We start from the raw sequence: 13,319 nt of genomic DNA, 5'->3' as shown, positions 1-13,319 counted from the left end.
TGCAACGCCTGTAGAAAATTGACGTTGTTCAAAGGGCCGGTCCAAGTGTGGGGGTGGGCCGTGTCCGGCCCGCGGGCCGTAGTTTGGGGACCCCTGGTAGATCTTTGGGCACTTAAGTTAGCATATGGATTGCGTAGCGAGCAAGAATGTACGCAAACACGTCATCCCGGACGGTGAGGTGCTGACTTGGCCTTGGATACAGAGGCTGCGTCTCAACGTTTGACAGAACACAGAGGCGTCCTCCCTCTCCTCCCTCCAAGCCCAGTCCTGCCACTCTACACCTCCCTCAGAGTTCCCTAACTGCCCCCCCCTGTCAGCAGCAGGCCTCTTTCCAAAACATTGTAGTTCCATTCAAATAAGGCTAGAGGATTAAGTGTACCTACATGACATTTAGACCCTTCCCAGTCTGAATCAAGGCATAAACAACAGCTCCTACGCTCTGTAGGGAAAGTGTTTATCCTTCCACATAGAACATCTTGAGACAGTGTCAACACTGGTGTGGGACACAATTCGATTTGTGGAGGGAAAGATGGGACTGTTTGAATTGAGGGATGAGTGATTCAACGAGACATGACTTGAGTGTTTCTAGTAGTCTCTGTGTTTATTGACTGTATCATGTTCTACTATTGTTGTAGCGTTGTTAGTCCTACTGTAGCCTACTTTACCTTGCCTTTGTCGTTGCCAAAAGAAGCCTGTTAATTTCAAGGATTATTTAGATTCCCAAATATACCATACATAATTTTCACAAAATTCATTCCCTTTTGTTCTAATATTAAATACTTTTTTGGTGACACTTTACATTAAGGTCACATTTGTAAAGGGTTTATAATTATTATAATATAATTATAATTATATTATTAACCATGGCCCTTGAAACCTTGATGTCCTTGTCAACGCATTCCTCATTTAAACATCCGTTTAACCACCACCGTGCAGGTTCACAGATTTCATTTGTTGATAATCTATCAACTTCTTACCCCTTCTCTGTGTTCGCTTATGTGTGGTTAATGCTCTGAGCTGGATGGCGTATATCACATTGACCACATTGATCATTAATTAATTGTGCATTATGTCTCTTTCGTTATACCATTGTACTATTTAGACAGCTGAGGAATTGGAATAAAGTCCTGAAGGATAGCGAAATGACTGGATGGGTTAAGAATAAGACATCCATTTGTGACAGCAGCTGGTGAAACTGGGGACAAGTCGGCAACCCAACAAATGTTCAGACTTTTATTCTGAAAAATCATTGTTGAAAATCAATGACACACTCGCTAATCAAGCCATGGACATGAAGAGGACTCTACACACAAGTGGTCACATGACCAACTAACACAAGTTATTGTTATGTTATATCTGACTCCAAAATATATTTTAAGGTTAATAATGATTGATAATGATTTGCTCATCCCCGTGTGAGAGACACTCGATCATCGGATCCTAGATTCCATTAAGAATACCCAAGGGTGGCGGTGGCGCTAGAGGTTAGCACTAGAGCAGCCATGGGTGGGGTCATTTGACCATGTGAGTAAAACAATGTTTATATCTTTGCACTCGATCAAATTTCAGGACCCTCCTTTCATGACTTTTCCTAGATATGTGCGTTCTACCACCGAGTATCCTTACATTTTCAAAATCACATCAGGATAAGCTAATATAAAGCTATTTTGCAGTTTTTCTGTGTAGGAGGCAGGCTACTTTACAAGGCACGCCAACTAGTCGTCGTTGTGTGTAAATAGCAGCTTTCCATTGTAAAGACTACGGTCGTTTGACCCCAGTTGACCTACTCTTATCATAGGTAAAATAAGCACGGCTGTTCTAGTGTTAAAGAAGCCGGCTAGCAATCGGAAGGTCACTGGTTTGATCCCCACCTCAGGAGGAAGCTGCATGTGCTCTTCAGCAAGGCACTTAACCCCTAATTGCTCCAGGGTCGCCGTCTGTGGCTGACCCTGTGCCTAGAGCAAAATCTACCAAATTCCAACAATTGACTGTTAAGTTGATTGCATGGCAATAAAACATTTAACATAATAAAACAATAAACAATGATTATACAATATGCTATTAAGTTGTTAATTATGCTCTTAAGTTGCAATGAATCATAAGGAGTTTACGCTTGGTCCAGTACCTGAAGCTGATGACTCAACTCTACGTCTTATTAACGATGCATGTGAGCATTAGACATTAATGAATGAATGAATGAATGAATGAATGGTCTTTATTGTCATTGCTATAGTACAGGTACCAAACAACGAAATTTGGGAGGGGTGGCTCCCCTGGTGCTAGGAAAGAAAAAAAAAACTAAAAAAACAAGAAGGGAAAGGAGCTGGTTTACATAAATAAAGGCTATGTACACTATCCACTATACTATACTGTACAGATAAGACGACTAGGGTTGTCATATTGAACATAATTGTGCTGTTATAACAGAATATTTATCTAGCACAGAAAATCACATTAATGCACATAGGAAGAATGAGAATAGAGTATCAACAAATTAACACTTTTAAAGAAACATCAAATAAACCAACTGTAGTTAACTAATGGAAACAAGTGCATTTATAAAGCATTAAGAACTGATTCCTGATCGCAAGCTCACTCTAAACCATTTATAAAACCTTTACAAATGTGACCTTAATGTAAAGTGTTACCTACTTCATTCTTTACAATGATCATTATCTCTTGTCTACAGTATTCTACATATTCTCTAAGGTGAATATGTACAGCATGGCTGTACAGTGGTTTGATACTCTTAAATGACTGATCATCACCAACATACATTCAATACTAAGAATGTGCCCATATGAACAATCTATAGCCAGAATACATGGAGCTAAAGAAAGGACAATTCAAACATGGACCTCTGCAATACAAAAGATAAAAGAGTTGATGGAGTGACTGTGTTTGTAGGCTGTGTTGTATGTGAATGTAACCTGTAATTGTTGTACTATTATGATTTTATGATATACCAAATATAGTGTAATGAAGAACTATGGGGGGGGTGGAAGGGATGTTATCGCCATGGGGGCGGGGTAAGATAAGGGAAAAAATAATAAACAGGACAGACACTTTTTGTTTGGTGTTATAATTGTTTTTTTTCACGTGTACTGTTTTGTAATAAAAAGAATGTGCCCATATACTGTAGGTAAACGTCTATGAGATGATGTTGTGCTGTGTTAACCCTTGCCTCTCTGTCCTCCTCAGTCACCACCACCCTCTCTCCGGGCTCGGGCCACGCCAGGAGGTGCAACGACACGGAGAAGGCCTACTGTGTGAACGGCGGGGAGTGTTACTTCATACATGGTATAAACCAGCTCTCCTGCAAGTGAGTTCTCTCCTCGGTTCCTAGATTTTAACCTCGGAGCACATTTAGCTATAATTTTTAGAGTTGTTTTTTCGCACTTTGTTGTTGTCAAGCCCATTGTCGCAGCCATTGTTTTGTACTGGTGTTGAGAGACGAAGAGCGAGTACATTGATCATAATTCTAACGTTTCTCTTTCCTCTCCCTTCATCTAAGTGACGTGTTTTCCTCACTCAAAGGTTGAAGCGAAGTTGACCGTTATAATTCTTCTGTTCCCTCTCTTGTTAAGATGTCATCAATACATTCATCCATTCATTTTATTCATAGGATAAGTCATTTGTAAGTGATTTCTCATTTTCTCCAACTCAATAAAGCCAATTTCCCATGCCCCCAATTTAACATCCTCATCCCTCTCCATCCACTCACTCAAACACCCACCCAACCACCCACCCACCCACCCATCCATTCCCTTCACCCATCCATCCACCCACCCACCCATCCACCCATCCATCCATCCATCCATCCACCCATCCATCCATCCATCCATCCACCCACCCACTCACGCACCCATCCATCCATCCACCCACCCACCCATCCACCCACCCACCCATCCATTCACCCACCCATCCATCCATCCACCCATCCATCCACCCACCCACCCACACATCCACCCACCCACCCATCCATCCACCCACCCACCCATCCATCCATTCATCCTCTCTCTTACAGGAGGACCAGTGCAGGAACACAGTAAGGCCCTGCTAGGGTGTGCAGTGTGTGTCTATTGTTGAGATGTGTGTCTCTCTTTTATGTGTACTTGAAGTCCTGAGAAGGAAAAGCACGGTTTGCTCAACCTTTTCAGCCCACGTTTAGCGTGCGAGAGGGTTGCCTTTAGAAATGTCATGATTCACTGGTTTAGTGCAAATATTTACGCCAGTCAGAGGCCTCCAGCGAGGTAAATAGAATCGTTGCTTACATCTCAAGTCCTTGGGAAATGGCATTTACTAAATTGTTTTAAATCAGGAGTGGTAAGGACATGTTGTTGGTGATGAAGCAGTTCTAAGGGCAGTTCTTAAGGACAAAACAATCAACAATTCATCCTGCTGGAGTTTTTCTGTGTATCTGTTTAATGCACTTTGGGAATTATGCTCACACACATGTCGGAGTGAGAAAACGTGTAGCCTATTTTAGCGTCCAATACAGTGTTTTCTGTCCGTGCGTTACCTCGCTCATCAAAGTGAAATGCCCTAATATTAGACCACGGTCTCTGATAGGTAGGAGGCATCCCCTAGTGAACGCTGACATCCCCAGTAGATATGTTATGGCTCCGTTGACATACCGCACAGGCAAGACTGGTGTGTCCTACAGTAGGCACATTGGCCAGTCCTTGTGTGTGTGTGTGTGTGTGTGTGTGTGTTTAGTTTAGTTTAGTTTATTAGTTTATTATATCGAGGACAATCCAAATACATGAACCATATAAAATACAGTAAAAAAGGCAGCTTTAGCCTAGTCGGCTAATTTTCAGCTGAAGTCCCCGGCCAGTTGCAACATGGCATCCTGAAAAGTAACGTCATTAGTTAAAATAAAACATTTAAATATTCTAAGAACACGTGGCTGAGACAAGGTACCCCAACATCACACTTGACAAAAAACACACGTAAGCAAGCTGAGGTGGTTGAAGGGGCTACAACAAACACCACAAATGGGGGCAGCGACATTTCAAGCACATAGAAGCCACAGGACAATTATTGTGTGTGTGTGTGTGTGTGTGTGTGTGTGTGTGTGTGTGTGTGTTCAGCTGGTCCCAGGAACCCTGCTCAGCAGGCAGGGAGGACATGGCTGCAACAGCCATTCAATACGCTGTGTACAAATTGGGGGGAGCAATAACTCAATTGCTGCAGCTAATTCACTCACGGTCGAGGCACGGGTCCAGAAAAGTGGGATAATGCAGTGGAGGCCTACAGGGAATTGTTGCCCCAAAGCCATCTCATTCAATATAGGCCAGGCTTCACCAGGTATTACTCACCGGCTGAACAAGTCTTGCCGACAACTGGCCCTATTTTTATGTCCGGGTCTCCTTCACTTTTAAATATATCAAGTTCTTTAGAGGGAAAGAAAAGTTAACAAACAACCCTGAAGGTAATTATGTCCCTGACATGTCGTGACATTAGAATGATAAGGTTCTATCTCAATTTTTGTCAAAATTGCGTTTTTTTTTTACATAATCTGACCCATTAAGTGTTTATTAATGCCTGTGTGGTGTTATTTTTAAAATGTTGACATTTTTGAGTTAGTCATTAATAAAATACAAAGGTTCCATCTCAATATGATGCTCAATATCTCTGAACTGCCCTAAACGGAGATAGAACCTTCTAATTCTAAGCTCACGATGTAGGGTTGTAGATGTGTATTTCAGCATGGCAGCATGGCGTGTTGCACAGTATCAGCCACGTCACCAATGTCTTTCGACTATAGATTGACAACATGAAGAACACCGAATGATTTAGACTAAGGAGGCCATGCTCCATAGGTGAGGTGATCATACCTGATCCGTCAGTCTTCCGTTAACATGTCGTGTTATTGAAATAAGACTGATATGAAGATATGACTGGCCCGCACTCAAAGAAATCTAGGTCATTATTCTCTCTATGTTTCTCTATTCCCTCCTCTTGAATGAGTAAATCAAAAGACACCCCCTCTTCTTCTTGAGTGCAGAATAATGATGCAGGTTTGTGGTGGTTTCAAGAACTCTTCAACCTGCAATTATGAAGTGACTCCACTCATAAGATATCTGATATCTGACTCACTTTTTGTTTGTGTGTGGTATGTTGTATTTTGAAAGGAGAAAATTGAAACCTGTTTTACCGCTTAAACCGATATTTATTTGTGTCACTACTGGGGATACTAGGCTCTTTCTTTTCTGAAGATAGATTTAATATCTGTAGGTTATATATAGTGACAGCACAGTGTTTTTACTGATTTCTCTAAACGTTATTACGTACTACATACTAACGTTAGTATGCCCAGTTTAACGTATCACTCAGTATGTGTGAGTCATTTGGCTTGGAATATCATAATACCCTAGGGAGGCATTTTGTAAATGTCATAAATCATGAGGGATGACCTCTGTTGGAGTGGCGGTCTCGTTGGCGGAGTGTGGAATGTTGGCACCACTCAATGAGCTGCACGTCCTTATTTGATGAGAGAGGAGGGAAAGAAAAAGAAAAAAGAGAAAGAGAGAGAAAAGAGAGGAAAGAGAAGAAAGGGGGTAGTAGAGAGAGAGAGGGCTTTTGAATAAGTGGGACAGGTGTCTCCATAAATAAAGTTTAGAAACAAAAGAAACTGATGTTATAAAATATTTAAAAATACTGGTTATTTTTTTCCATTCAAACAAAACATACATAGTATGTGCAAGAGGCCATGGGGAAATGATCGGGAGGGGTTATCAACACCCCCCCTGCCTCCCTGTGGGGGCCCCCTACCCGCTACCCACTACCCCCGCCCCCACCCCTGCCCCCCGGCACTCTCAATCAGAACAACATTGTTTCCATGACCTCTGCCTTCCTCCTTGGTGTATCTGTCAGTTAAAGCATGTCTGGAGTATGGAGGAAGGGGGTCATTATATCCGTAAAATTGAGGTTATTGAGAGGGAGGGAGGGTTTGGAGGGGAGGGAGGGGAGGGAGGGGAGGGAGGGTAGGGAGGGGGGTCTATGTGTTTGTATTTTAGCCATTTTACCCTTCGCCTTCCTCACAGGCCTCCTCCAGCAGTAAATTGTTCACAGAGTTGTAACCCTTCCTGTATATCTCACATCACTTTGTCCCCCTCTCCTCCGTTCTGCTCTGCTCTCCTTTGCTCTCCTCTCCTCTCCTCTCCTCTCCTCTCCTCTTCTCTCCTCTCCTCTCCTCTCCTCTCCTCACCTCTCCTCACCTCTCCTCTCCTCTCCTCTCCTCACCTCTCCTCACCTCTCCTCTCCTCACCTCTCCTCTCCTCTCCTCTCCTCTCCTCCCCTCCCACAGATGTCCGGACGGATACTTCGGCCCGCGCTGCTTGCAGACGGAACCGCTGCGGTTGTACATGCCCAATCCATACAAAAGTATGTTCACCCTTACACTAACAGCCGCGAACAGGGTCACGGTTGTCACTGGGTCCTCTCTCTACTTCCTCTTCCTCCTCTTCCTCAGGTCAAAAACCAGCGATGGGCTGTTTCCCCCCACCCCCCCCACCCCCCGGGACCACTCTGCTTGTGCTGTCTGTGGTGGTTGTGCTGTTGTTCTAATTCTGTGTTTTTTTTCTGCTCTCCTCTCTTTTCTCTCCCTCCCTTCACCTTCTCCCTTTCTCTTGTGCATATCCTCTCTTCTCGATACCCCTCCCCCCCCCCCCCTCCCCCCACCTACCCCTGCTCTACTTCACCCTTCCCCTTCCTCCTTCTCTTTTTGTGGTTTTGTTTCCCTTCCATCAGGTGTCCAAATGACTTTACTGGTGATCGCTGTCAAACCTACGTAATGGCCAGTTTCTACCGTATGTCCATTTCCCTCTTCAGTCTCTCTGTCTATCTGCCTGTCTGTCTGTCTGTCTGTCTCTCTGTCCGTCTGTCTGTCTCTCCGTCCTGCATGTTGGATGTTGCCATGTTGGCATGGACTCTGTGTTGGTCTCTAATAGTTGTTGCCCAACCATCTCCGGCCTCTTCACTTGTCAGTTTCGTCGACTACCTTGTCCTGTGGTAATGTTCCCCTTAGAAGTGTCATTTGTTGATTTTTTCCTCATTTGATAAACCCCTCGAGAATTGCATACACGGAACGACCGTTAACACGTCTGGACTGCATGTGTTTGTTATGCCCTTGAAGTAGAAGTGTATTGCATGTGTACTCCGAGAACAGAGCCTAACCCAGTGATGAGTATTGAGCTGAATTGGATTGCTGTGTGCATTTCCAGATAGGGACCAAAACCTTGCCACTGGTCGACAGCACGGCAGCACAGTCTTAACTTGATCGATATCAAATCTTTACTAACACCTCGAGGATGCGTGTACTGTATGTTATCTAATCAGCCACAAACAGCCACAACAACAATTATTTATGATAACATTAGTACTTCCATCCATGGACAAGAAGACAACCCCTAATTATTTAGCATTAGCTATCTGACATGAATGTCAGGTGACATGAACAGCCATATTATACTGGACTGATGCCAACTGATTTTGATGAATATCGTACACAGCACAGTCCTGATTGACTGACGATGTTATGTGGACTTCGATCTAATGTAACTTTTGTCAGTTTATCATAGATTATACAAAACTATTTACAAGGAGTGATTTTTCTAGGGGTTGTTTTTTTGTTAGTCTATAATGGATCACCACTGCATCCTATAGGGAATGCAATAAGCATGTACGCATCACATCACTTCATACGGATGCTCCTCTGTAAGATGCACAGACAATGACACCTTCCTTCTAGGGGAGCCAGCTACGTTTGTGACAGCAGCTGGTGAAACCGGGAACAAGTCGGCAGCCGATCAAATGTTCAGACCTTCATTCTGAAAAATGTCAATACATTTCAATGTTGTTGAAAATCAATGACACACTCGCTAGTCAACTAACACAGCTTGTTGTTTAGTGAGCTTGCTAACAATGTAAAGTAGTGTTATAGTTAACTAGGTAGTAGTGGGGATTGCTCACCGAATCCATTGCATTGCAGTTTGGCTTGACTAGAGAGTGTGTCATTGATTGCCAACAATCATTTATTAATTTTTTGCAGAAAACAAGTCCGAACAATTTGATTGGTTGCCGACTTTTCCGACAGTTCGACAGTTTCAACAGCTGCCATCACAGTTTCGCCAGCGGCCATCACATTTCACCATCATACCTCCATGGTATGGGCAGGGCATTTCTATTGGCTGCTGTTTTGACAGCAACACACACTCTTAGTTTGCACTGCAACAGTCAACACTGCACTGCATGACCATGTTCCAGCCATCACAAAGCTTGTGTAGCTCCACCAGGACGCCATTCTCACTGTAGAATAGACCCTACCCCCCCCTCTCACAGTGGTCCTAAGCCCTATAATTACACTGCAGTGTTAAACACCTCAACTGGCCTGGGGCGACAGGATTTAACCCAGCACCGTTCCACTTTGGCAAACACAGCAAACATGTCCGTCAACCTCAGAATTACACCCAGATTAGACAGAGGCATGTGGAGAACTTTAGCTCGACAGCTTATGCCTTTAGGATATAGGCTTTGATATATGTCCATACACTGTGTGTGATCATGCCTCCGTTCTCTAATCAACGTTGCTATGTTCCCAGTGATTAACCCTTCAAAACAAAAATCTTAGGGCAACAGACAGTATTAGTCTCAAGTTTTCAAGTTTCAAGTTTCAAGTTTTAGTGTTAGGTTTCGGTTTCTGACATTGCAACACAGGTCAATAAGGCAATAGGCAAGATAAGTCTAGATAAAAAAAAGTGACAACAGTACAAGACATATGTGACAAATAAGACAGGATACAATTAGCGAGTCAAATAGTAAAATAAAATAAATAGTACGAGTAGAATGTCATGAGTATTGCACTCAGTGGCAGACAGTGGGTGTGAGAGGTAGTGTTGAGTAAAGTGACTGTGAGCTTACGGTTGAGGTAGTCCGTTTACATAGGGTTGAAGTGCTTGGGGATGATAGCCAATTGTCTACAGCAGGCTGGTTTATGAGCCTGATGGCCTGGGGGAGGTGGCTGATGGTTAGTTTTGGCCCCGAAGCTGCGGAAGAGGCTTTGTCTTTTGTATTGACAACACATACTTCTGGAATGGTTCTCCAGTTTCCTTTTCAGAAAAAAAAACTTTACATTGATGATATGCAATTACGGAGACAGTATGACTAAAGATTGGCGCTGTATCCATGTATGTGATTTATTGCAACGGTTGTAGTTGTGTAGTACATCCATCACCACCGTGTGTTTACGAACACTACTACCATTGAAAAATACACCACATAATTGGACCTGCCTGTGAACCTGCCTGTTGCTACCTGCAAGACCCTAACCAGCGCTGATACAGTCAGACTGGTATACTGTACCTACAGTACTGTAATGCTGCTGGCTCTGAGCAAAGAGCAATGCGGGGGAGCTCTCGCTCTGCATCTTCAGCTCACTGCGAGTTCTGTTTCACCTCTACTGCATGCCCTCTAGTGAGGTGAACCCGATTGAGATGCACGAATCCTCCCTTTTCAAGAGTCACATTGATTGCCAGCAGCAGGACTCGCAAATTCAACAGTGAAGAAGCCAGCCATTTAGTCCTCGTATTACATGTTGAGACCCAGGAAATAGGAGGTGTCTTTGTTGGAGTAATCAGAATGGGCACCTTACATGAGGATAATAACACATTAATACTTTAGTATTCTGTCGAAACAAGAATCAGACACGACCGGATGCGTAATGAACGTCGGAGCGGGGATATAAAATCTAATTACATAAACCCATTCATCTTAATCTGATCCTTAGAAATGCCACCAAAAAAGTTGCCAACCGTTCATGACCATATTGAGAGGGCACGCCCCCTGCATGTACACACAAGAGGAGCATTGGGAACAAGCTTTAGGCTTTCACTTTTAAACTGAATCGGAATCAAAGGCTCGTGCAGACAGACTGAAAGGGCAGAGCCTCCACCCTCTCCCAGTGCGAGATCTGACATGTGAGATTTAATTCGGAGCAGACTAGAGAGGAAGCCGTTCCTGTGCACCGATTTCCTCTAGACGTTCACACATCAGTCACGTCACTCTGTTTCAAGATTGTGTCGTGGATTTTAATTGATTCTTAATAGATTGAGTAAAACTTATAAAGCACAAAGAGCTTAAATCAATTGTCTCCAAAGAGGCCTTTTATTAAGCAAAGTCACATGAGCGCAGAGAGAAAGTAGCAGACAAAAAGGCCCCAAAGCAAAGGCGAAAGCGAAAAAGCAAAAGCAAAAAGCCCCCAACGTTGGGTGGGACTCGTATTTATAGAACTGTCCTTGGTCATGAGGTCACTATTCTTGGGAACCAATCATATTATACAAATCTGTGATTGCACAAGTTATGGTTCCCTGTCCATAGTCAGAATTATTCACTGCGCCAAAGATCTTGGCCCATCCCTTACAGGAAGGAAATGGGCCTTCCTTGAGTGCTAGATCCGCCAAACTGTAGAGAGACTTCAATTCTCAGTATAAAATTATATAAAACTACAACAATTGCACACCACTACCCGAGGTCAGGACTCTGCAAGTCACAGCACTGCAGCAAAAAAAAGGAGACCAAAAAATTGGACTTTAGAAGTTGAGTCAGCCATGGAAATGAATGCATCCCCAATAAGTGGTGGTCACCCCAACAGTCTTCTATGTATCAAGGCAGCTATGGAGCCACCGTAATGTCCTCTCTGATAGTGGTGGATACACTCAACCTCTGGAGTTGTAATGCAATTCCCCACCACGCTGTGAGGGGCATTTTTGAAGCCGAAACAGAATCTATTCTATGGACCATTATCACATCACACTATATGACCCGTCCAGACTCCCCCAAACCTCCTCCGTCCCATTCTGAGTCCCCTCCTCCCCTCCTCCCCTCCTACCAGAGGGCCTCCCATACCCCCCCCCCCCCCCGGAGATCTCATTGACAACTATACAGAGAGAGAGAGAGAGAGAGAGAGAGAGAGAGAGAGAGAGAGAGAGAGAGAGAGAGAGAGAGAGAGAGAGAGAGAGAGAGAGAGAGAGAGAGAGCTGGATCGCCCCAGCCAGCCCCGGCTCTCAGCCTCAGCCGGGGCCCGGGCTGGCTGGCTTAACCAAGAGCACGTTGTCATGACAACAGCCCGGGATTTGCTGCAACCCGAGGAGAGAGAGAAAGTGAGCTGTCAGAGATATGGGCTCAGCTGGAATGGTGCAGCAGCCCTCCTTCACTCCTCCCTATGCCCCCCCCCCCCCCCCCCCCCCCCCCCGCCATGCAACAGAATTCTCCTCCAAATCTGACAGTTTAACTTTGTTCCGCCGATGAGGTGAAATATGCCTCTTAATTAGTTCGCGCGTATCATGTCTGCAGCTGTAATGTGGGGCCGGAGGACAGACTGCAGGGGTGTACTCTGTCTTCAGAGACACATTCACCTGTGATTGCAGACAGTCATCATACTGTAGGCTTTCATTGTCATACACTCACACAGGTCTTATATTACATACTGTACATAATGACCCCGAAACGGCACCATCCTCCATCATATCCCATAATGCAACACTTAGATAAGAGGGATTCGGTTTGAGTCTGTATTCCAGGCAGTAGCGTGTATACAGGTAAGGTGTTTCTTATATAACGTCATGAGAACATTCCAATTCCAAAGTTTCCAGAATGTTGCCTGTGTTGAATGTAACATTAACATCGGACTGTGCTGCCTTGTAAGAGAGTACCAAAACATCAAAGTAACATCTAACATTAATACCATGTATGGCACCAGGAGTGCTAGATTCCCTAAATTGAGAAATTCAAATCCATTAACTCAACGACTAATCGATACGTGACGATGGATCATTTTGCAAAGTGATGCACTACTTTCACTAATCTGCTCTAAACGGCTGGCCCAGATGCAGTCTAGTCGGTCTGTTGTAGCAGCAGGTTTGTTGGAGGTCTGCCCCCTGCATGCTCTAACCGCTTGCCGTTGTCTTGTGTCTCTGGTGCTTGTTAGAGGTGGCGGGCGTCTTATCTTGCCGATGTCCATGCTGTCATTCTGTTACTGACCCCCCCCGCCACCTCGGTCTTTCAGTGTCAGTCGCTTAATGCCACATATATATGTGTTATACCAGTATGTGTTTAAATGTATGTTGGAAGGTCTCTCTTAAACTGTTCTCTTCTTCTTTTGTTTCTTTTTTGTTGTTGTTGTTGTTGTTTCGTTTTCTCCACTGTCAACTTTCTGCAATGGCAGAGCATCTTGGGATTGAATTTATGGGTATGGAACAATCCTTCATTTTGTTTCCCAGACTTTTAAGTAAAGCTGCGTAGATCTCCTTCCGTTT

The 13,319-nt window shown here is 44.0% G+C and overlaps 1 protein-coding gene across 1 annotated transcript in view; it reads left to right on the top strand.

Annotated features, from left to right (window-relative positions):
- nrg2a (neuregulin 2a) overlaps positions 1 to 13,319 on the top strand; it is a gene marked incomplete at both ends in the record, with an annotated part of 72,440 nt that overhangs the window by 51,864 nt on the left and 7,257 nt on the right. The window contains 2 exons of the mRNA XM_080549587.1: positions 3,202 to 3,322; positions 7,316 to 7,392. Coding sequence (XP_080405713.1) covers positions 3,202 to 3,322; positions 7,316 to 7,392 — 198 coding nt within the window. The remainder of the gene's footprint in view (positions 1 to 3,201; positions 3,323 to 7,315; positions 7,393 to 13,319) is intronic.

Source organism: Nansenia antarctica, assembly GCF_963989245.1.
Source record: "Nansenia antarctica genome assembly, chromosome: 20".
Lineage (NCBI taxonomy): Eukaryota > Metazoa > Chordata > Actinopteri > Argentiniformes > Microstomatidae > Nansenia > Nansenia antarctica.
This window is presented reverse-complemented; position numbering and strand designations above follow the sequence as displayed.